This window comes from Ananas comosus, linkage group 9, assembly GCF_001540865.1.
Source record: "Ananas comosus cultivar F153 linkage group 9, ASM154086v1, whole genome shotgun sequence".
Classification (NCBI taxonomy): Eukaryota; Viridiplantae; Streptophyta; class Magnoliopsida; order Poales; family Bromeliaceae; genus Ananas; species Ananas comosus.
Genome location: NC_033629.1, coordinates 3,567,466 through 3,591,812, shown reverse-complemented (window position 1 = coordinate 3,591,812; position 24,347 = coordinate 3,567,466). Strand labels below are relative to the sequence as shown.

The window sequence follows — 24,347 nt, the reverse complement described above, 5'->3', positions numbered from 1 at the left end:
GGTTGTAGTATTGTATTTGTTACAGTTACAGCTATGCTTCGTATACAGGGGACATTCCTTTGTGTACGGCGGATTTGTCAGCGTGCCCGGGGAATGTGTAATCCGGGGCGTGACACGCGTGATGCGGTGAGAAGGTATTATTACAAGCAAATTATTATCATATATATATATATATATATTATATTATTATAATTACCGACGACTTATTCGAAAAAACTGTCGAGACAGGCCTCACAGCAAATGGCAGCCACAACTTGAAATCTAATCTGATCCGAGTTTAGTCATATTCAAAAACATCCCAAATTGCGTTTGCAAAAAAAAAAAAAAAAATAGGGACTAAAGTAAAAATTGTGCAAAAGTTGGGACAAATGGTACAATTGACCCTCAATTAAAAAGAAAAAAAAATGTGAGACCCACAAAATCCTCCGAATAAAGAGAGCTCTTCTTTTGATTTCCAAATTATATATTTATAAATTTTATATAAAAATTAAAATATCAAAATCAAATAGTGCAATATTAGCCTAAATAGTGTAAAATCATTTCCAAAAGAGTATAATTTCTATATCAAATAGTGCAATTTTCATGAAAACAATACAAATTTATTTTAAAACAGTATAATCTTATTTTAACAGTGCAATTTCATCTTCTTCTTCCTTCTTATATAATATTTTGTCTTTATTTCTTTCTTCTTCCTTCTTCTACAAATTTTTTTTGTCACACCTCTCCGCCAATGGCCATGGCGCCGGCGAAGATGCCACTAAAGACCCCCCGCTCCGAGACTGCGGTGCCGTAGCGACCTCCGCGGTGCCGATGTCGGTGGAGAGGCATCGTCGACAGAGGTGGCGGAGGAGGCGAAGGAGGAGGGAGAGGGAAAGGGCGAGAAGGGCGAGAGAGGGTGAGATAGGCGTCGTCGTCGGAGGCGGTGGAGGAGGGTCGGAGAGGAGGAAAAAAAAAAGTCGCAGCGCGGCCTCGGCAGGGTAGGAGATGAGGAAGGTGGGGGGTGCGCAGGCGAGTGTAAGGATGCGCCGGACAAAACTGAAGCGAGCCGCCTCCGCCTCCGCCACTCTCTGGGAAGAGAAAGAAAAAAAAAAACGAGAGAAAAAAAAAGGAGAGAGAAAAAGGTATAAGGGTATTTTGGTCAGTTTGCTAAAAATCCGGCTCGAATCTGTAAAATCGAAACATGTAGCCCACTTTTGCAAAAGTGCAAAACTAGTGGATTTTTTATGCAAATTGGCCTAAAAAAATGAGTATAAATTATTTAATTCAGTTAATTCAATTTGTTTTCTCTTTGTAAAACTCGTAAAACCAAATAACCGTGAATTACTAAGGAAATTCAACATAATCAACTAAAATGAGTTGGTTTGATTTTAGATTAGTGTAACTCTTCTAATTAGGGAAAAATATATGTGCATGAAGACCCTCTCAACTGTACGCTATTTTGAAAAAAGACACCTCAACTCTTATGTTTTTCTTCAATCAAACCCCTCAACTTAATAATTTGAGTCCTCATATTTGATAAAATTTAACGTGTAACTAGATATTAAATTGGGTTTATTGCATACAGCTCTTTGTAAACATATCAAATAGCAAATATATCCTAACAAAGTTTAATTTTTTATTTTTATCTCTGCAAAAGATCAATGATATTCATATGTGTCTCTCTGATTTGTTACCATTAGGGCTTGTTTGGTTCATTCATTTTGGGTATGGAATGGGAATCGGTTTGATCAAATCCGGTTAATTTTGTTTGGTTCGCATGAATCGGTTTGAGATTCCTATTCCGGACTGGAATGGGAATGGCCTATTATTCAACTTGATTCCGGTCTTCTAGCCCGGATTGAGATTTCATTCCGGAAGCCCACTAAGTTCTCGAAGCTCATGTGACCATCTCACCCTCCTTCCTTCACCCCTTTCTCNAAAAAAAAAAAAAAACCTATCCTCTCTCAAAATCCTATCCCTAACCCACATCAATAAAAGTTTTTAAAAATAAATTTGATATTTTTTTTGAAAAACTTATTAGAGAATAGTATTATATTTTTTATAAATTTTAAATAATATAAATTTATATTTGAGAGTAAAATTAGTATTATAGTATCCTATAATTTTTTTAGTTTATACGAACCAAACAATGAAATGTGAATAACTCATTCCAATTCCCAATCCACAAACCAAACGTCTTGGGGGAGTGGGCCATTCCAATTAGCATTCCAATTCATTCCCATTCCATTATCCATTCCAATTCCACCCTTGAACCAAACAAGCCCTTACAGTAGTGTTTATTTTTTAACAATAGATAAGTGAAATGATATTTTTTGCTATAACTGATATGTCAATTCAAAAAGCCCCAACTATTAAGAATTATGCAGAAATGTCCTCCCAAAGATCCTCAAAAGTAGATAGGATTATAATATGAGGGCAATTGCTTATATACCTCTGAAAAGTTCCGGACTTTATAATTTACCTCTCTTAGAAGGCTAATATTAAAAATACCATTTTTACGTTCCAACTATTTCAAATATACCGCTGCAATTAAATTCCGTTAATGAATTGTTAGCAATAGCTATTATCTGTACAAAATTACTATTTTGCCTTTTCAAATATACCCTTCCACCATTACCGGCTTTTCTTATTTGCCCTTAAGTTAGGGGTACCAAAAGTATTTTGATTTTTGGTCTTTTCAAATATACCCTTCTGCCATCACCAATATTTCTTATTTGCCTTTAAGTGACGGACAAAAGAGGTATTTTAATTTTTTTTTAACTCTAGTAGATATTTAACTCACATTTAATCTAAATTAACTTAACAAGTGATAACTGCAGTGGTATTTTGAAATAACGGAGGAACATATGAGAGCTATATTGGAAAGAAAAAAAAAAAAGGAGTAAATGAGATATTTCTAAAGTTTTGAGGGATATATAGGTAATTATCCCTATAATATAAGGGGTAAAAAAAGTGAATTTATCTCATTCAGTAAGCTGCATTAAGTATTTTAGCTATACGGTTAACTATATTTTTCTAATGAATCATAACAGTAGAGGTATATTTAAAAACGTCAGGACTTTTGTAGAAATAAAAATAAAAAAGTGAACTTTATAGGGATGTATTTGCTATATAATATATTAAGAGGGAGCTATATGCAATTAACCCTTATAAAATGTAAGATGTTCGCTCTTTTTGGGGCATCGAGTAGGTGGGAAAAAAAAAAGAAATTTCTGATTCCAATCAGCTTGACCCGGCCCGACCCCACCCGATCCGGCCCGGCCCAATGTGATTTAAAATTTTATTTGGCCCACAAACCACCTCTTTTTGTTTCTCTCTCTCTCTCTCTCTCTCTCTCTCTCTATTATCTAGTTCGAGAACCCTCGGCCACGCACTCCCCCTCCCTCCTCTCGCTTCGGGGAGCCAAACCCTAACCCTAACCCTAACCCTAGCCCTCCTCCCCAATCGCACCCCTCCGCCTCCCACCTTCCCCATGGATAGAGCCTCCGAGCGCGACCGCTCGAGCCGCCGATCCCGAGATCTCCGCGACGGCAAGGATCGCGATCGCGATCCCGATTCTTCCAGAGGCCACCATCACCACCACCACCGCGACCGCGATGGCGAACGCGATCGCGATCCCGATCGTGATCGAGAGCATAAGCACCGCCACCACCACCACCACAAGGACGACGAGAAGCGCCGCCGCGACGACGACGACGACGACGAGGAGTCCTCCCCTTCCGATCCCGAGCACAAGCGCGAGAGGTCCTCGAGTAGAGTCAGGGACTCCGTCGAGCGGGATGGAGTCCCCAGCGAGCACTCGGTGGAGCGGCGCCACGCCTCGAGGAAGCGGAAGGAGCAGGGGCGAGATGAGGAGGAGCCGGAGAGGGAGGAGAAGCGGGCTAGGGTTTCAGATGGTGGGAGGGAGGAGAAGAGGGAAAGGCGGCGTTTTGAAGATGATGCGAATGGGGTTGTGAAAGATAGGAGGAGGAGAGATGATTCGGATGATACGGAGGTGGATCGGAAGGAAAAGAAGTCAGAAGAAGGATCGGTTAGTAATGTAGATGATCGGAAGCAGAGTAGAGACGCGAGGAGATTTAGCGATAGCGGTATTGAGGTCGACAAGAAAGATTTAGATGAGAAAGAGACGAAACGAGAACATAGGGTTAAGGATAGGGCAAAGGATGAAGATTTAGGGCACGGGGAGAAATTGGAAAAAATCGAGGTCACTAATGGCCATCATAAGATCGCTGCTGCGGAGAAGGGCGGTTCGACAGCTAACGTGAGCATTTCTCTCATTATAGCTCTTCTTGTTTTTATCTCCATCTATGGAACATATGTATTTTCATTTCTCCCTTAATCTGCATCTTTGCTTTGAAATTCTGTAAGAACAGATACTTATGATGTCTCTTGAAATAAGCTGTAACAAGTCATAGTATGCTATCTACTTTGTGTCTGATCTTGCATGGAGGAATTGAATAAGCCCTTTGGTTAGGGTAGTAGCATTCTCATGGATAGTGTTACGGAACTATAGGAAACATGTGTATCTCGCCTGTTGTAGTATGAAGTTTTTTTGATCTCGTAGGATTATGCACTTTAATGATCTTTTCAGATGTGCAACCTGTTAAACCCGTCCATTGAATTTTTAACTGGAACATGGTATCTTGAAACTTAGTGGTCTTTTCTTCACAGGAGTTGTTAAATAACTTCCTGAATACTTGACTCAGGTAGATTTGTATTTCATTTTTCCTTTTTTTGTTGTCGTCTAACTTATATATAATTTGTTTTATTTGTTTTCTACGACTATTTTTACCTTTAACCGTAAAGACTTATGCTAGATGTTTTTTGGTAGTTGAATTCTTCCCACCTTGATAGATGTAACCTTGGTTTTGAGAAATTTGTACGTTTTTTTGTTGATGTCACTTTATGATGAAAGAGATTTATTTAGATTCATTTTCTGGTGATAATTGGCCATTATATTATTTGATGCCAATTATGATGAAAAAATAGGTCATTATTTGCAAAGACAAGCCACATTATCTTATTTCTACTATCGATTATTTGATATCTCATTGTGGTAGTATTAAAAATGTTATGCTTTTTATTGATGATGATTGTTGAGTAATATTGGATTCAACCAATGACTAAAGTCAGATTGTAAAATAAGGTAAACAAATTATTTGGAGGACAATGTTCTTTTTTAGATAAATTTAGAAACTGGTAATCAGGTTTAAGACATTTTATTCCTTTGCAGTGATTGAAATTGTGAGAAGCATAACTTTTAGAAAATGATCAATATAAGCTTATAGGGTGTAAAATCACAGAGAATATGCCCATCTCTGCTCCCTGCCACAACACTTCAAGATATTGATCAAGTGAAACCTCTGTTGAATTAGTATTTGCAATGTAGAGTTGTAAGCATGAATGTTTACAGCCTGCTGTTAAAACCTATTGTGATATATGTTGGACCTTTGGCAAGTATTGTCATTTGTAAGTTATTTTGCAGTAGTGTGTTGACAGTCTTGTACTATTTATAGGTGTTGGGGTGCTACTTCTGAAGATGGATTGTTTATGAGGTTTCCATGATATTGTATTGAATTTTTTCATCTTTTTTTTTTTTTTGATCTTGCAGCTTGCTGCGCTGGAACCGCTCAGTGTGGCATCTAAGCTTTTAGCGACCTCTGTTGATTCTCACCATCCTCTTCCTACTAAGGTATCTTCAATTACTACCACCAATGAAAATGAGGGAGTTAGTATTAGATCTGATGAGGTTCCTGGAAAATCTAGTACAGATGGAACAGCAACTTCACTCACTTCTGGCAAAAGTGGCAGCCTCTCTCTTGATGCTTTAGCTAAAGCTAAAAAGGCTTTACAGTTGCAGAAGGAACTTTCGGAAAAGCTGAAGAAGATACCCGTGGTATGTATAATCTTGACGTTTGTCTAAATTATTTTGTTTAATAGGATTCTTCATGATATTCTTTTTCTTCGCAGCTTAGTAAAATTGGCACTTCGGGCTCTAATAGCTCCCAGGTAGCTCCTAACAAAGACGAAAGTAAAACACCTTCACTGAATACAGGAACAAAGCCTATCTCTTCTGGTTCTTTAACAGTCTCTGCAAATCCTGCCCAGACAATGACTAACTTAGCCACAGCTGCTTCCATGACTGGGAAACCAGGTGTTCTTCCTGGGCTCCCTAGCATTCCTAATTTGGAAGCTGTAAAGCGGGCTCAGGAACTTGCTGCTAAGATGGGATTTCGCCAAGACCCGGAATTTGCTCCCCTTATAAATATGTTCCCTGGTCCATCAGTCGCTCCATCCACTGATGTAGTTGCACCTCAAAAACCTGCCAAGGCTCCTGTTCTTCGTTTGGATGCCCAGGGTAGAGAAATTGACGAACATGGGAATGTCATTAATGTGCCTAAGCTTGCGAATCTTAGTACTCTCAAGGTGAGATATGAGAATTTGAGTTATGAAAATTTTTTTTGCTTTAGATAGCTTCCTTTTACTCATTGAAATTTGTATTTTTTCCCCTTTCTATTTCTGTGGCAGGTTAATATAAACAAGCAAAAGAAAGAAGCCTTCCAGATAATTAAACCAGATTTAGATGCCATTGCTGAATCAAATCCTCATTTTGATGAGAGTATGGGTATTAATAAAACTAAGCTTCTTAGGCCCAAAAGGCCCGGGTTTCAGTTTTTGGAGGAAGGCAAGATGTCAAGAATGGCAGAGCTGCAAAGAATTAAGGTTTCAATATGCTTGCTTTCGTATTAATTCTCTGTATCTTCTAAATATGTTTCTTTGACTTCTAATTTATTATTTTGCCTTGTCACACAGAACCAATTTGGTGAGGCACAAGCAAAGGAGCTAAAAGTGAAGCAGACCCAGCTTGCAAAGGCGAAAGCTGAGGGCGATATCAACCCGAATTTAATAACAGTAGCACCAAGAGTTACTAAAGAAAGACAGAAAGAAGAGATTCCTGAAATTGAGTGGTGGTAAGCTGCTGTCTCCCTGGCTCCCTGCTAATGCTATTATTCCTCTATGGTTTTTTTTTTGTGTGTATAATCTAGCTACTATCCATTTAGGAGAACGGAGACCTACGTCCTATCAAGCTGTTTTTGACGATAGAGATCTTGAATCGATGATTAAAACCATTGAAGTTGATCTAGAGTATTTGAAGTATCTAGAAACTAAATTTTATAAATTTTAAAAATTATTTACATAGTGATCAAAAGATCGCAAAATCGACAGTTTATGGCGGCCTATATGAGGTGTTTGCTTGTTTAACGGTGTAGAGCAATCCAAACTGCTTGAATTATTGATAGAAAATTCTTTATACTATTTAGATAACGTTTGATAATTCTGATCATGAATTGAGTAAGTCAAACCTCTATTTTCAGAAGATTTTTTGTTTATGACTGTTCGTTTTTCGACTCTTTGATGGACTTGATAATGATTTTCAAAAATTACAAAATTCAGTTTCTAAATATTTCTAATAGTGTAAATCAATTTCAACGGTGCCGATTATCAATTTGGTGTCCGAATCGTCCAAAGTGACTTGATAGGACAAAGCCTTCTATCCTCTTAAGAGGATAGTAGCTAGACTCTCTCTCTCTCTCTCTATATATATATATATGTATTCGCGTGTATCTATAGTAGAGCTACTGTACTCTCATGACTATGGAGGCCTTCGTACTCGTAAGTCGTTTTTGATGATGAAGCCTTCGAATCGACGATTAATACTGTTAAACATGATCTAGAGCATTTAAAGTATCTAGAAACTGAATTTCGTAATTTTTCAAATTTATAATTAAGTCCATCAAGTGGGTAAAAAATGAATGGTCGAAAGAGTATAGTAGTCGGAATCAGTTAAATTGTTGATAGAATTTTTTTTTCACTATCTAGGTAAAGATCAATAACACCGATCTTATATTTTCACTATCGGATTCTTCTTCAATATAAGATCGGAATTAAGTGAAAATATAAGATCGGAATTATTGATCTTTACCTAGATAGTGAATAGAATTTTCTATCAAAAATTCAATTAATTCCGGCTACTATATATAGAGTGCAGTTACTATACTCTTACGACCGTGCATATTATACCCACTTGATGGATTTTATTATAAATTCAAAAAATTACGAAATTTGGTTTCTAAATACTTCAAATGTTATGTTTAACAATATGAATCGTCGATTTGGAAGTTCTATCATTGAAAACGACTTATGAGTACGAAGCCCTCCGTACTAATAAGAGTATAGTAGCCCTCCTCTCTCTCTCTCTCTCTCTCTCTCTCTCTCTCTCTACACAGACATTTATATCCTTACAAATATGCAAAATTGTAACTATCCCTGAAAGTTGGTTATTTGCACGTGTACCTGTCAAAACCATGTTATTTGTGCACATGTCCCTGCTCTAGTAACTTTGCTAAAATGATTTTTTGCATGTATACCTCTAGCAAGGATGCATAGGAAAATAAATATGGTTTTCAGGGGCACGCACGCAAACACTGTCTTTTTAGTGCTATTTACAATGTTTCATATACTTGCAGCGATATTGTGAAACAAAAAAAAAGTACTCTTCCTTTATTCCTTCTAGGGCACTCGCTTTGCTCTATCTTGAGCAAATGACCGATTGGACTGCTTTTTGTCAGGGACAAACAAATTTTACTTTCGGGCACCTATGAAGATTTCTTTGAGGAGAAACTAAATAAGGACAAGATCACAATTTATATAGAACACCCGCGCCCGATTGAGCCCCCGGCAGATCCTGCGCCTCCGCCACCACAACCTCTCAAGCTAACAAAGAAAGAGCAGAAGAAACTAAGGACACAAAGACGTCTTGCAAAGGAAAGAGACAGGCAAGAAATGATTAGGCAGGGGCTCTTGGAACCACCCAAGCCTAAGGTCAAAATGAGCAACCTCATGAAAGTCCTGTCTTCTGAAGCAACCCAAGACCCGACCCGGCTTGAGATGGAGATCCGCAGTGCTGCTGCTGAGCGCGAGCAAGCCCATGTTGATAGAAACATCGCCCGCAAGCTAACACCCGCAGAACGTCGTGAAAAGAAAGAGCGGAAACTCTTTGATGATCCAAACTCTCTGGAAACCCTAGTATCTGTGTATAGGATCAGTGACCTCTCACACCCGCAGACGCGGTTCAAAGTCGATGTGAATGCGCAAGAGAACCGATTGACGGGATGTGCGGTGATATCGGATGGTATAAGCGTTGTGGTAGTGGAAGGAGGAAAGAAGCCAATCAAGCGGTATGGGAAACTGATGCTGCGCCGGATCGACTGGGCTGCGGCCGTGAATGATGAGGAGGAAGGGGATGAGGTGGACCCTGATAAGCCTGCGAATAGTTGTGTTCTGGTGTGGCAGGGGAGTGTCGCAAAGCCGGGCTTCCACAAGTTCATAGTTCACCAGTGCAGGACCGAGGCGGCTGCCAGGAAGGTGTTCGCAGATGCTGGAGTTCCGCACTACTGGGACCTGGCCGTCAATTTCTCGGAAGAATTGCTATGACTGAAGCTTATCAGATTGCAATCTCATTTCCCGAGGTACTTGTGCGAAATCGAGGAAAGTATACACTATCCTGAGTATTTCTGTTCTTCTTTGTTTCCTGTTTGATTTTATGTGCCATATAAGGCCGTGAGGATGTCTCGTGTTATTTTCGTATAGATAAATGCTGCATTGGGCATACTTAACCTGTCTTTGTTTCCATGGTTCAGTAATACACTGCTAAACCTCGTGAGATTTGAACTATCACATGTGCTTCGAATGTGTTATCAGCTACCCTTCTAATATCTTCTAGGTTAGAAGCACTTTTTGTTTGAAACATGGATTTGTAGATGGGCTTCTATGATTGTTCAATATATTGTGTTCTTAATGTGTCTTATATTTGTGATAGTTCATTAGTACATATTGTCATACACAAATCTAAGTGCAAGTGATAGTATCGACTATTAGAGAGGTCTCTTTCTTAAGCCTCTCAAGAACATACACAAGAAGGTCCAAAAATTACATCTAGTATGGTTTTGATACCAACTGAGGGTTGAAATTGTGAACTTGAAAGCTTTTTGACATTGTTCTTGTTCACCTTCCTCAGGTTAAGGAGATTTTTAGCAATATTTTTGGGATAATTCGGCAAGTCAATCAAGATATTTATGTGTTCATCACATGAGAATTTATCTTCTAGAATTAGCTAATCAGAATACGTTGTTATTTAGGTCTGCATCGTATCTCCTTAGTGTTCTTAACCCTGTTTGGATTGGGCATAACGAACATTGCATTGGAATAATTTTTTTTATTCCTTGGATAGCTTACTATTTTGGGATAGTTGAGAATAAAAGTGAAATTGTATTTGATTTGTAATGCTGTTATTATCAGGAATAATTGAAATTGTGTTTGGTTAATTTTATGGAGTATCAGAGGATGATGTAAAAAAGTGATGGTTGTATATGATATCAACTACGATTAATATTTTACAATAAATTAGAAATAAAATATACTTGGTAAAAGAACATTTGAAATATAATACTCCATTTTTTTTTTCCAAATTCTTTACTTAAACTTAAATTTAATAAAAATAATTTATATAATATTTAAGTACAATCAATAAGTATTCATGTAGTATAATTAATAATTTTTATAATAAACATAATTTATTATAATATGTACATATTATGTCTATATAATATAATTTACTTAATTTAATTTATAATCTTTATAAAACTTGGAAGTAAATCTTGAAATAGAACTATTTCATCAAAAATGGTGGAATAATTTTTCCCAAACTATTACCGAATAATTGGGAATAGTAAGGCTTGACCTAGACATCGTATCCCGGCCAAAAAAAATACTTCGTTGGCAGCGATGATTACTTTCGTTATCCTCACTTTATCCCCAAACCAAATGGAAAAAGTTTAGCAACTATTAGCATAAACCTCTCCATTGCCTTATTCTTCTTCTCTCCTGATTTGGAGGATTTTTATTTACAGTCCATGAAAATGAAACGGTGATCTACACCACCACTAGCTCAAGAAAAGAGACATTCATTACCATCAGATTTCTATTTATAGAAACATATTTACAGCTTTAATACTTTTGTGGTACTTGTAAGTAATCTTAGTACACTTTTTTTGGGGGGGCTACTGTTATGCTATTGATCAGATTATCTTGTAATCTCTTAACTGGAGTCATACGATTTTTGATAACTTTTATCATCTCGGTAACACGATCCCTTGGACTTCGACTTCCCCTTCAGTTTAGCCCATCCTTTAAGCTTGTGGAGCAACCTCCGCTTTCCCGAACCCCTGTTTTCATTTCTCACTGCAACATCTATCCCAGTTTCTCCGTCATCTTCGGTCGATCCCGTACACGTCGCTTGATCAAAATCAACACAGCAACTCTGAACCTCGGCAGTCGCTGGAGTATACACCGTCAGCAGATCTCCCTTTTCTTCTGGCAGCGCTAAAGCTTCTTCGCTGATTCTCGTAATCTCTTCCTGTTGATTCATCGTTAATTCGCGCCTTAAGCATGCGGTGATCCATCCTATGTATATCATCTCCTCCATATCACCGGCCCACCGCCCTCGAATCTGGCCTAGTTGGTCTAATGTTTCTTCTTTACCTGATAATTGTCTGATGTTACATTCTTCTATTTGCACCTCCACTTCCTTATCCTGCAGAAAAACAAAAACACAGTAATTTTGGTTAGTTCAATTTTTTTTAGTAAATACATTGTAGCAGTAGATGAAAGATCACTGTTACCTTTGATGTGTATTTGTTCATTAGTTCTGTCGTTTTAAAGTTCTCCTGCATTGCTTTCCTCTCCTCCTGAAATTGATTACCCAACTCTTTGATTTCTCTCATCACAAGTTCGAGCTCTGCTTTCTCTTTCGACAATTCAATCTCTCTAGCATTAAGATTCGAAACCTCTTGACGAATTATACGCGAATTACGCGTATTTATCTTCGATAGCCTCTTAAACTTCTGCTGCAGCATTGCGTAATCAGCTCTTATCGCATCGAACCCTTCTATAGCTTCTTGAAACTCTGCGACAGTTCGCTCGAGCCTCTGATTCTGAGACTCTAAAAACTCCAGCTTGAGACCCAAACACATAATTTGGAGCTTTTGGAATGTGGATTCTTCCTCTTTCATGTAGTAGTAGTCGTGAAACCGGTTTTGGAACTCGTGTACTCTCTCTTCAAGAACAGTTATTATGCTCTTCAAACTTGCAATCTCTTCATTTAAATTCAACCCCTTCTCTTCTTGCTCGATCGAAATCTCGTCCGGATTCTCATACCGTTCCATCACGGTAATTTCTTGAGTGGTAGGGCTTCGTGAGCTGTTCGCGGCCTCCAATTCCTTGTCCTCTGCTTCGTCACTCCCGAAAGGCTCATCAGTGCAATGGGAGCTCGACTCATCGTCGAATTCGTGTTGAGAGACGTAAAGATGCGAATCCATTTCGCGTTCTTCTCGAGATGGGCTAATTGATGGATCTCTCTCACTTGTTCTACTTGTCATGAGGGTGGAGATGATAAAACCGGCTATCGGAAAAGCTAGCGGAATGATAACCTTTAGGAGAGTCTTAATGTCCTCTACTCTCTTCTCCCTCTCCATAGAAAAGAAGTATCTCATACATGTCTTTGCCTCCATGGAATAAAAGAGGTTACGGAAAAAGGCATGAAATAATCTTTTACCTTTCTTTGCCTTGAGAACTTCTACAATGTTAATTCCTTGAAAGTCATCTTTCCTCGGAACTTTCTAATTCCTTTCCTCTTAGGTTTGGGATCAAATTCATGTTTTGCTTGTGCATTTTGTACAATGCCCACAATTTAAGGCCTATTTTGGCCATCCTATAGAATGTTGCAGTTTGATGAAGTATTGTTTGAAAAATTCAACCGAAAAAAGCTGTGCAGCAGAGAATCAGAAACTTCAAAAGAGTCACTTTTCAGTTTTTCGATGCAGCAGAAGCTTTTAAACTTCTCTGCTTACCAAACACTTCGTTAGAATCGACTAATAGTTAAAAGCAGAAACAGAAGTAGGACCAAGCTGGCTCTTAGTTGCAAAAATAGTGAACAGAATCCTAAAATTTTAAGACAATATGCTCCAAATCTCAATTTCCAAGCAAATACTGAGTTTTAGCTCTCTTTCCTTCCTACTGTAGTAGACTGGTGGTGAATGCAATAACTAAACTTATAGCCAAGAAGAATTACTAATTAGTGTCGGAAGATCCGATTAGAGATAATTATATAGATTAGAATGCGTAAAAATTTTATCTAAACCATAGTTTAAACTGTTAGTCATCAATCAACCTACCACCATTGTTATATCGCAATACTGCAAATCAAAAAAAAAAAAAAGGGGAGTTGATTGTTCAAACTTCTGATTGAAGGAAGAGGAAAAGCACTTGGCTTTGAAAGCAGGAGAAGCAACAGAATAAGAATTTCTTATAAGCACTCTTTTAGGAGTAAAGCTAGAAAGAAAACTTCCAAAAGTTAAAGCTAGAAAGGAAACTCCCAAAAGTAAACAGAGTTGTTTATTTCTTCATCGTTATTGTTAATGGGCCATCCGAAACTACAATTGGTATCGTTAAACATGACCTAGAACCAAGTTTTATAATTTTCAAACATCATTTGCTTATATAAGTTGAATTTGAGACCACTCGATCACTCGAAATGGTGTCGTAATATCATGACATACAATATCTATGAAACTTAAATAGCTTAGATCGTGTCTAACAGTGCTGATCATCGATTTGGATACCATGTTGCTGTAAACAATGTTGGAATAACTGGCTCCATATACTTTTTGAAGTATTCTAGCTTTAGAATGAAATCATCTAACATAGGGCTTTTTTTGCAAATAGCCCCCTGAGCAATTTTTATTTTAAAAATAGCCCTATGAAAATTAAAATTGCAAAAATGGCCCTATCCCTGCCACGCAGGCGCCACGTCAGCGCCACGCGGGCAGGGCTGGGGCCAGGGTATTAAGTTGAACACGGTGAATCATTCACCGTGTCTAAACACGGTGAATGGTTCACCGTGTTTAGTACACGTATATTGAAAAGTGGAATAAGGAGTAGGGATGTCAATAGGTATGGATACCCGAAATATTATCCGAATCCAAACCCGAATAAATTATATATATATATANGAATAAAAATTATTAAATATTTTATATATTGTATAAATAAGCAAAAATAAATTACGTATATATATAATTTATTCGGGTTTGGATTCGGATAATATTTCGTATATCCATACCTATTGACATCCCTACTTCTTATTCCACTTTTCAATATACGTATAAAAAAATACGTACTAAACACGGTGAACCATTCACCGTGTTTGAACACGGTGAATGGTTCACCGTGTTCAACTTAACACACGGGCCCAGCCCTGCCCGCGTGGCGCTGACGTGGCGCCTGCGTGGCAGGCCCAGGGCCATTTTTGCAAATTAAATTTTGATAGGGCTATTTTTAAAATAAAAATTTGTCAGGGGTCTAAATGCAAAAAAAGCCCTCTAACATAGGTAACTCTTTTGCTTTCGGTCGAAGGAAAGAGGAAAAAGCACTTTAGCTGAGGAAGTAGGAAATGCAAGACAAGAAGAATCTCCTTTTGGGATCCCTTTAGTTTCAAAAGTATCCATTTTGAAGACCCTGGCAAAGGTATCTAATTCTTTAAACTTTACATCTTCTGTATACAGGAAACAAAATGCGTATACACACTTTGTATTAAGAAATAATCAAAAATTGAGCAAAAGGAAATCAGCGTAGCAGAAATCAGGTGGAAGTTCAAAAATCACCGCAGAAATAGAGTTAGGATGTCATCCTTCAACAAGCTTCACGGCAGTCCTGTGAGAGTAACTCAAACATGAGCTCTTTAACTGTTTCAAACAAATTGTTAACAAACAAAGAAGATGTGGATAACAAAGTCCATAATTATGTTATTAAGCATCTAATGCTTACCCGAACGGACTCTGCTTGATCGATAGCAGTTCGACGTCTAACTGCAGATAATGTAGTGGTAATTTAAGTCCATTGCAATGTGGGATAAAGATTGAACAAGTTGAATTAATAAAAGCGAGAAAAATAATGAGAGAAAATTGTTTAGTCATTTGCTGATCCACTACAAATGTAAATATGTATTATAACTTATATATATGCTGCTCCAAAGCCTCCAGATTTTTATGTAATCACTTTTTCACTGTATCACATTGTAAAGGATAAACACATAAACCCTTTATACTGATCTGGGTTTACCCTTCGCATCATTAGTTTCTTAACCTGGCTCTCTTCTTCAGAATTATTTCTCTAGATCTGTCTTAAATCCTACAGCTCTAAAATTTAAGCTGTTGAGTCCCAAAACTTGCAGATTGTTGCATTGCAAAACTCACCTGTAAACTTTTTATAGAAGCATTTAGATAAAACTTAGCTCAGCTTGGGACTGCGTTTTCAAAAGCACCTATTTTTATACTTTAAAATGTCTTAAAAAATTTAGAAGCACTTTTAATCTTTCCTTTTTCGATACTATAAAATTACAATAGCAATTGCCACCGAAGAAGCATGTGATTGCCATCAGATGGTGATTGCCACTATCATTTTATAACATTGGAAAAGAAAAGATCGAGAGTGCTTTCATCTTTTTTGGGGGTGAAAGAGTTCTTGATGAAAGTACTCTTATGTTATTCTCCTTTGGGGAATATTTAGTAACATATTGCATGATCATTATTATTATATTCCTTAAACAACAAGTAGATGCGCTTTTCTTACCTCAATCGTTGCGTTTGGAGGAATCTCTTGAACTCCTTTACTTCCGTATGCCAGTTCGGGAGGAATTATCAGCAATCTCTGGAAATACCATGATCCTAAATCAGTCTTCAGAGCAAAAGTATCTTTCATGCAGAAAATTTTGTGACAGATGCAAATAACTGAATGTATTTGTTTTGGAGCTACTTCCGATCTCTAGCGAGCATCAGATAAACAAGAAAACCAAAGCATACTCGCTGTAGAGAGGCCGAGGACAATAAGATAGTAAACATCCTTTGCTAATCCTCAAAAGAAGCCATTATTGTCGGTAAAATGTCAGCGAAGAAAGCGAGGAAGCAAGATTAGGCCAAAATGTCAGTTTACTTGTCAGTAATTTACTTGTCAGTAATATCAGTTTATCAGTTCTGAATACCACAAAATATCACTCTCCAGTTTCATAACAGAGGAAATTTCAAAATGCCTTGCAGTCCAAGTGGCATCTGTAGAATTTTTATCATAAAAATAAATCATGAGACAGAAAAAGATACTCTGATGGTCAGACCTGGCCCCCAACTTTCATTCCCTCAACCCCAAGATCCAATCCTTTCAGAACATTGCCTCTCTCAGATTGGCCGACATCGAAACCATAGGGCTGTATGATCACAACAAGCTTTAATTTGTCAGTGAGGGCTACAAAGAGTTCAGATCAGATCACATAGCTTCATAAGTCATTTGCCATACTTGTGATATGAAGTCTCTCACAAAAGTATGTTAGTTATCATTTTATGAAGCGCGCCAAATGCGATAGTTACACACTTGAGAGAGCAACAGTTTGGTAACTTTTTGTCGTGATGCAAGAAGAAAAATGAAATCTCCATCTTGAAACTCCTGCTTCTGCTGTGGCAGGAAGCTTTTGTGAGGGACTTTGATATAAAAGTTACTACTGTCTCTTTGAACAGTTTAAATCTGGCAGATGTTCTTTAGAAGTTTCACATATGTCAATCTGGGCCTTATTCAGATGCACGTAAATTCCGTACCGTTCCGCCGCCGACACCAAGACCTTGCCGACTAGTCATGAAGGTTATACCCTTCCACTTGGCCACATAGTGTACCTGAATTGAGAAAATTACTTGCCAATTATGTTGCGCGGAATGATAAATGATAACAAATCGATGATCTAATGAATACATAAAACATCGAGAATATTGTACAATCAATCATAGGTGAATTGCATCAGATGGCCTCAAAATATCATTATGAATTTCATTCTTAAACTTGAATTACTGCAATGAATATCTTTATCACTAATTATTGAACAAAAAGAAAGAAAAAGAGGGGAAAAAAAGGAACAGCAAATTTTATGTTAGTCATCAACATAAAAATGATCTTATTGACATCAAACTGGTATATTGGAAGTTCTCATACAAACCATGTTACACTTATAAGAGAAAACTTTCCATACTTTTTTATCGACGAATTGTAGCTCTAAGCAATATGAATAGTTAAACTTATCCGAACTATAGCCCATTTTGATACGACTATCTAATTTTTCAAAATTTTGATTTTAGCACCCAATATTTTAATTTATTTGATATAAGTCATTTGATGGCTTTCTAAGACAAAATTTAAGCTGTTTACTAATTTTAATAAATTTATAGTTGTATGAATTGTATAAAATATACTGATTAAATCTATAAAAGTAAACAATGCATTCAAATTTTAAAGTTTAAGAGTCATCAATCGACTCAAATCAAATAAATTAAAGGATAGGCAGCAAAATCAAAATTTTCAAAGCTTAGATAGCCCGATCAAAATAGTGATAGTTGAGGCATGTTAAATACATTTTTTTTACCTAATAATTATTAGGGTAAATTGCACGCTTGGTCCACAAACTTTGAGGTGGGAGACACATATTTGAACTTTTAGAAGTGTTTAGTCGTAATTAAATTTACCCGACTAAATATTAATGTATTACTAATACAGTAAGTGATGTGGCAGTATTGTGATTAATGATGTACTAATAATTAAGATGCTTTATCACTTTTATGTCAATGATGCGTCAATATTTAGTCACCTAAATTTGATTGTGTATCGATGTGGCTGGGTAAACATACCGCGACGCGTGATCCTTTCACAGCTTTAGGTCCACCTCCAACTTTTATATCATAATACCTGTTTTTTTGTGAGGAATTAAAGTTAAACAATCTCGCAAGAGGGAATGTAGGCTCATTCAAAAGGTATGCATACATGAACAATTAATTCCCACACAACAATGCAATAGTTTGTGTACTTCATACCTTTTATTATGTAGAATAAAGTACTAAAGAAATGAATCACAAAGTAAGTAATTTGCTTTTGTGCCCCACAAGTAGACAAAATGAGAACAAACTATTTCACTTTGTCTATCATGCCAGCCACATGAAGGTTTTTTATTTCATCATTTGATCAGAGAATGTGTAATTTTTTTTGTGGGAAAATCGTACAAAACTTGTTTGAACTATGGATCTATGGATCATTTTGAATCGACTATCTAATTTTTTAAAAATTTTAATTTTACTATTTAATCTTTTAATTTGTTTGATTTGCGTCAGTCGACGATACTTCGACTTCATAAGTTAATTTCTTACTTTAATAAATTTATTGTTGCGGAAATTGCATTAAGTATGCTAATTAAACCTGTAATGATAAACGATTCATTCAAATTTGAGGTCAAAGTGTCGTTTACTGAGTCAAATCAAACAAATTGAAATGTTTGATAGTAAAATTAAAGTTTTAAAAAATTGCTTAGCCAAGTAAGTTATGTATGTTTTTACCTTTTTTGGGGGGTAAACTTTAATTTGTGTCGATGTGGTTCGGTACATCTTTACTTTGTTGCTCTCTGCTTCAAAAAGTCGCACTTAACTAGCTTACAATTTAGCACGTTTTTATTTTGTCATTCTATGATTCAAAAAGTTATATTTAACTATTTTGTTGTTTTATTTTTGTTTCACTATCATTTTACAGGGTACCATCCTGTGCTTTTATTAAAAATTTACTTCATTTCCTATTTGACGGCAGAGTTTTTCAATAAAATCAAAATAAAATAATAAAATAGTACGTACAACTTTCTGAACCACAGAAGAACCGCAGGAGAGCAAATTGAAGTTTATCCTATTTTTCTTTTCATATCACTAGTAGGTGAATGTGTAACTAGGGCTGGCAAATGAGCGAGCCGACTCGCATTCGACTCGATATTTGACTCGCTCGAGCTCGACTCGAAATTAAATGAGCCGAGCTTGAACAAAAAAAANCTCAATGCGACCCAACATCAGACCAAGTACGTTACACACGACGAATCTGTGCATGAGCCCAATACAATCTGGACACGACCACTCGTCAGCTCTCTTGGAGGCCAAAACCTTCTTTCCCATTTTTGTCACAAAGAGTTGATATTGTCCAAACAAGTTTTGATATCGTGATAGACATATCCAATCTAGCCAAAATTTGAATTCTTTTAATGTAATGATAGTAAAATTTACTTTGGTAATACCAATTCCTTTTTTGATAACCCCAAATAAACTTTTTAGTTTAAGGCAAAAAAAAATCTTATCTTTTAATTTCTTTAATTCCTTTTGTTTTACATATATACTCTCTAAATCTTCGTTAACATATGCCCAAACAATTTTCTATTTGAAAACCAAACTAGCCCTTGAGTTGTATGACAAATTCCCCACCAAATACAAAGTATTTTGATAAGCAAGTATATATATATATATATATATATATATATATATATATATATATATATATATATATATATATATATATATATATATATAGAACTACTATGCTATCAAAAGTATAGAAGATATGGTGCTTTCGATTTTTTGATTCTTAGATCAACCCCTTTAATCATTTCTTATTTTTGGATTAATACTATTATTACTTTGTAGGGACCACTCAATCCTAGGGTTATTATTTAATCCTAGGGGGGACTGCAATCATCCCAACCATACAATTCTTAATCAAAAGGTCAAAAATTTGAAAACATCAAATCCTCTATATTTTCGATAGCATAGTAGTTCTACACTATATACATATATATATATATATATATATATAGAACTAGGCTATTATGCTATTAATAGCACCAAATCATTAGTGCTACCAAGTTTTCGGCCAATGGATTGAGAGATGTGTGGTTAGGATGATGTGGGCCCCCTAGGGTTGAGTAGGTGGTTGGTTGAATAGTATGATCTAACGGGTGAAAATGATCAAAGAGGTGGATCTAACGGCGAAAAATTTGGTAGCACCAAGTGCTTCGTGCTATTAAAAAATATATAAATATAATATATTTTAGTTATATATAGGCTGAGTGAATAATCTCAGTTTAGTTAAAATTGGGCCAATGTTGTTGGCCCATAAAAACAAATCCAATAGACAAATAAAAAAGCAAAATTTTACTAAATTTATACATTTTTCCTTTTTTTCTTTCTTTCTTTCACAGAGCTCTAAATTTTCAATATGTTTCTCTCTTTTTCCTTTTCTGTCTCTCACCCTAAGTAGCCAAACCGGAAGCCCTCCAAGTTACCAAGTAACAGCATATGCCCACTATTCCCTACCTTGCTATTAATTGTATGCTTGAGAAAATATACAGAATATTTTTAAAATAAAAAATTATTATTCATATAAAATTTTAATTTTAGTTATATATGATTGGATAGTTTAATCCAATATTTATCTATATAATTTATTTATTTTTGACTGTATAAATGAAAATAAATAATATGAAGATTGAAGGCAGAAGAAAAGACATGTGAGGCTGAAAAGATTAGATATTCAACTCATAAATTATTTTTTTCATATTATAATACTGTATTTTATATAATTATTTTGTACTTTGAACTATTAGACATATTTTTGTATCAAATTATAGATAATGTTCTATACAAATTAAACTATTGATCGTATGATGTTGAGAATTTCAAGCGGCTCGTTTAGGGCTCGAGCTCGCTCGACTCGAAATTAGGCTCACTCGAGCTCGGCTCGAATTAATTTCAATCCAAGCTTGAGCTTAAATTTAGGCTCGAAATTAATTTCAAGCCGAATTTGAGCCAAGGTAAGCTCGCTCGAGCTCGGCTCGTTTCCACCCCTATGTGTAACTACTAATTCTATAAAGGTAAAAACGTATAAAACTTATATAAACTTTGGACCATTTTAAATCGACTATCAAACCATTCAAAAATTTTGAATTTACTACTTAACTTTTCAATCTGTTTGATTTGAGTCAGTCAACGACATGACTTTAAATTTTGAATACATTATTTATCTTTACAAGTTTAGTTAGTATACTTCATATAATTCTCGCAACTATACTTTTATAAGTATAAACAACTTTGTACTCATAAATTTTCGGCTATTGGATGAAGAGATGTGCGGTTAGGATAACAGCGGTCTCCGGTTAGGATGATAGTGGGTCCCTAGGATTGAGCAAGTGGTTGGTTGAATAGTATGATCTAATGGGTGAAAATGGCTAAGGGATAGATCTAACGGCTGAAAAAAAAAATTTATGACAACAAAGAGAAGTATAGTAGCTGGACTCCATTAAAGTAAGTCGTTGCTTGACTTAAATCAAACAAAATTTAAAAAATTAGACAATCGATCCAGAATGGTCAAAAGTTAATAAAAAATCTGTACATTTTTACCTTCGATAAAATATAATGATTAAACAAGAGAAAGAAAGAAAAGAAGGAAAGCCATCAAAGAAACCAAGTTTGTTTCTATTCAAAAAGCAGAATGCTTTGGCACTCAAGAAGAACCAAACTACAAATTCACATGATTTTGATAAGCACTGATCAATCATTATCAAACTATTAGTAAATCAACAATACGATGCATGATGGTTGGTACCCGAGACCCAAGTGGCAAAGGACTTGGTGGTTGGTACTCGAGACCTAAGTTCGAATCCTAGTTGATTCACATTTCCAGCTAAATTTATTTCTAAATAAAATAAACGAAGAGGGTAGGGTGCTACCTATCTCTCTCAAAAAAAATAATATGATGCATGATTTTGATTACCACTGATCAATCGTTATCAAACTATTAGTAAATATAAAATCAGTAATAAGAATTAATAGAACATTCGCAGTATTCCGAAACTAGAAGGGATGTACCAACTTTAGACCATTCGGTAGGGTGGTGAATTCACTCTCAGGTATCTTGGCACTCCTAAGCTGTAAACAATATTTAAAGGAAACAAGCAGAATTTTAAAAGTAAATAATAATTATCTAGGCTAAATTAGGGAAAATTTTTTTATATACCCATTTTTCCACTCTCCCTCTCTGACTTTTGAAAATTTATACTTTACTCCCTCAACATTTTAAGTTTTTGCATTTAGCCTCCCTCCGTCAGGGTTCCATTATTATTCTGCCCATTTTTTATAATTTATATCAAAAATGCCCATCAAAATAATAATAATATATTAAAATTTTTTTTTTTTTATAGAAGAAATAAAAATAATTTGATCATTTTGTCCTTCTATTAACGCCGTATCCACTGAAAGCATTTTTGAAATTTTAAGAGGGCAAAATATAAGTTTATGAAAGTTAGGAAGAAAAAGTAAAAAAGTGGGTATTTATAAGAGAAATTTTTGTATTTTAATCTGATATCTAATATATTTTTCAAAACTTTATAAATAGCTAATATACTTTTGGCCGTCTAAAATGCCCTCATTAATTTCCAAAAATTTCTTCAAAATATTCTCAAAACTCTAGGGATTACTAATAGAGTTTGGAGTTTAGGAGGGAAAAAATTTAAAAATTTTGAATAGTAGTGAGGGGTATATAAGCGAAAGCTTCTTGGAGGACACAAATTATGAATTGAATATTTATCTTACTGCTCTTCTACTGGTAGACACTGCATCAGCTCTGTTGTTCATGCTTAGCCCTGCAGTTGAAAAGATATTTAGTAAAGCAACAAGGGAAAGAGCCACCACTATAGTTGAGCAAGTATTTACTCACCAATAAGAGAGTGTTTGGTTCTTCGAAAAAGTGTCAAAAACTAATTTTCATGAAAAAGGCTTTTTATGAAAAATACCAATTTTGACGGTTTCATTTTTCAGATTAAAAAGTTCGGAAAACGAAAACAATACTTTTCTATGAAATTTGGAGAAAGAATTTTTTTTTTTTTCAAAAACAGACAGAAAATATTTTTTCAGGCTAAAAAATTATTTTTTAGAATATTATTTGAAAAACTTTTCTCTTTCTCAAAATTACAATAGACGCAAACCATCTGATTGGCGCTAGTTTTCCATAGAAAATATTAGTCATGTGCATGATAGCGAACTAGCTAGTGATGTATCTGTATGTCTAATGCACCGTATTTAATTTTTTAATAATTAATACCATAAAATTAAAGTTCAATTTGATATAGGTGATCTCCACCTTTAAAACTATCTATACATTAAAAACTAATTGATTTGAAAACCAATTACTAGACATCATGTAAAGTTCAAAAATTAAGAAATTTTAATAGACATTGTTCAACTAGTTGATAAGAAGCTAACAATAGCTTTGGGAAGATATAAAATTTGCACTCTCTTTTGAAGTGTACAAATAACATTGCGCATCTTCGCAGTTGAGCCCAAGTGATCATACATTTTTGGTTGGTCCCTCAAACTATGAGACAGAGAACTCGACCATTTTATATTATTGCTAATAAATTTTACAAGTTTATTTTAAATAGCGTCAGCAACAATGACGCGACATCTTAATCATTACCACATTATCCACCACCATATCATTATTCAGCCGAGATGATTATAACAATATGGAAAATTTGAATGGAAAAATTATAACAAATTAAAGTTCAAGTAAGTTGTAGCATTCACTTTGCGAATTCATGGAATTGTTGCCACAGTAAATTAAACAAGCATGCACTCGAACATACCAGAAGCAACGAGAAGGCTCACGAACCATCTCCTCCCGTCGTCGGCCGAAGGAACCCGAACAGACGCCGAATTCGAATCTGACTCGCTCGAGCAGTGGCACCGAAAGGCCGCCGTCGATTTCGCCTTCTTCGGCGGATCCCTAACTGTGCAAATCGATCGAAATTTTTGATGAAATTTTAAAAAAAAAAAGAAAAAAAGAAAAGGAATTAAGGAAAGAGATTTGAAGAGCTCGTACTTGAGTTGGGGGATGTGAATGGAGAGGCGAGGTGTGATGAGCAATGTGGAGGGCGCTGCGGGAGAACGCGGAGCTCCATTTTTAGCTGCTTCGAGAGGAAGCAGAATCAGAATCAGAAGCAGGAAGAAGTTGTTGGAGAGAGAAACTGGATGATACTGCGCAGAATCAGAATCAGAAGCAGAAGAAGGTGTTGGAGAGAGAAACTGGATGATACTGCGCTTCTCATCCACACTTTTATTGATGAGAGGGCTTTTTGCACATATGTCCCTGCAAGGTTTAGAAATCTCATTTGGTTAGTCCACACTTTACCATATTTGTATGGATATAACTAGGGTTGTCCACGAGTCGAACACGAGCGAGCGAGAGTCAGCAGCTTTTGTTCGTTCATTTATTAAACGAGTTGAACACAAATTGGATCGTTAAAATATCGAGCGAAAAAGTTTAGCCAGTGATCGACCTGT

General features: G+C 35.9%; 3 protein-coding genes across 5 annotated transcripts; 1 reads left to right on the top strand and 2 right to left on the bottom strand.

Moving 5' to 3' along the window:
* LOC109715196 (protein RDM16) lies at nt 3,341–9,868 on the top strand. Its single transcript, XM_020240094.1, has 6 exons — nt 3,341–4,261; nt 5,612–5,896; nt 5,971–6,426; nt 6,529–6,723; nt 6,814–6,971; nt 8,631–9,868. Exons 1-6 carry the CDS (start codon nt 3,473–3,475, stop codon nt 9,493–9,495), a joined length of 2,748 nt encoding a protein of 915 aa, XP_020095683.1. The 5' UTR covers nt 3,341–3,472; the 3' UTR covers nt 9,496–9,868.
* On the bottom strand, nt 11,005–13,819 carry LOC109715466 (protein CHUP1, chloroplastic-like). Its single transcript, XM_020240477.1, has 2 exons — nt 11,742–13,819; nt 11,005–11,653 (listed from the first exon to the last, which is right to left on the bottom strand). Exons 1-2 carry the CDS (start codon nt 12,627–12,629, stop codon nt 11,159–11,161), a joined length of 1,383 nt encoding a protein of 460 aa, XP_020096066.1. The 5' UTR covers nt 12,630–13,819; the 3' UTR covers nt 11,005–11,158.
* Nucleotides 14,571–24,102, bottom strand: LOC109715467 (peptidyl-prolyl cis-trans isomerase FKBP16-4, chloroplastic-like). 3 transcript variants are annotated; one of them, XM_020240480.1, is made up of 10 exons: nt 23,887–24,101; nt 23,651–23,794; nt 22,599–22,648; nt 21,880–21,935; nt 17,838–17,895; nt 16,761–16,835; nt 16,286–16,375; nt 15,748–15,825; nt 14,944–14,984; nt 14,571–14,861 (listed from the first exon to the last, which is right to left on the bottom strand). In XM_020240480.1, exons 1-10 carry the CDS (start codon nt 23,963–23,965, stop codon nt 14,858–14,860), a joined length of 675 nt encoding a protein of 224 aa, XP_020096069.1. In that variant the 5' UTR covers nt 23,966–24,101; the 3' UTR covers nt 14,571–14,857. The 3 variants fall into 3 exon arrangements, with proteins under 3 accessions (XP_020096069.1, XP_020096067.1, XP_020096070.1); XM_020240478.1 differs by having other exon boundaries at nt 14,571–14,829; XM_020240481.1 differs by lacking the exon at nt 17,838–17,895 and having other exon boundaries at nt 14,571–14,829; nt 21,876–21,935; nt 23,887–24,102.

What these genes read in the sequence shown, in the direction of transcription:
- LOC109715196 (XM_020240094.1), top strand. Translation starts at nt 3,473, where the DNA reads ATGGATAGAGCCTCCGAGCGCGACCGCTCGAGCCGCCGATCCCGAGAT. An exon ending in AGCTGAAGAAGATACCCGTG is followed by an intron (nt 5,897 to 5,970) that starts GTATGTATAATC and finishes TTTTCTTCGCAG; the next exon opens with CTTAGTAAAATTGGCACTTC. An exon ending in ATTCCTGAAATTGAGTGGTG is followed by an intron (nt 6,972 to 8,630) that starts GTAAGCTGCTGT and finishes GCTTTTTGTCAG; the next exon opens with GGACAAACAAATTTTACTTT.
- LOC109715466 (XM_020240477.1), bottom strand. Translation starts at nt 12,629, where the DNA reads ATGGAGGCAAAGACATGTATGAGATACTTCTTTTCTATGGAGAGGGAG. An exon ending in TGAACAAATACACATCAAAG is followed by an intron (nt 11,654 to 11,741) that starts GTAACAGTGATC and finishes GTTTTTCTGCAG; the next exon opens with GATAAGGAAGTGGAGGTGCA.
- LOC109715467 (XM_020240478.1), bottom strand. Translation starts at nt 23,965, where the DNA reads ATGGAGCTCCGCGTTCTCCCGCAGCGCCCTCCACATTGCTCATCACAC. An exon ending in TTGGTGTCGGCGGCGGAACG is followed by an intron (nt 16,376 to 16,760) that starts GTACGGAATTTA and finishes GTGATCATACAG; the next exon opens with CCCTATGGTTTCGATGTCGG. An exon ending in CTCCAAACGCAACGATTGAG is followed by an intron (nt 14,985 to 15,747) that starts GTAAGAAAAGCG and finishes CATTATCTGCAG; the next exon opens with TTAGACGTCGAACTGCTATC.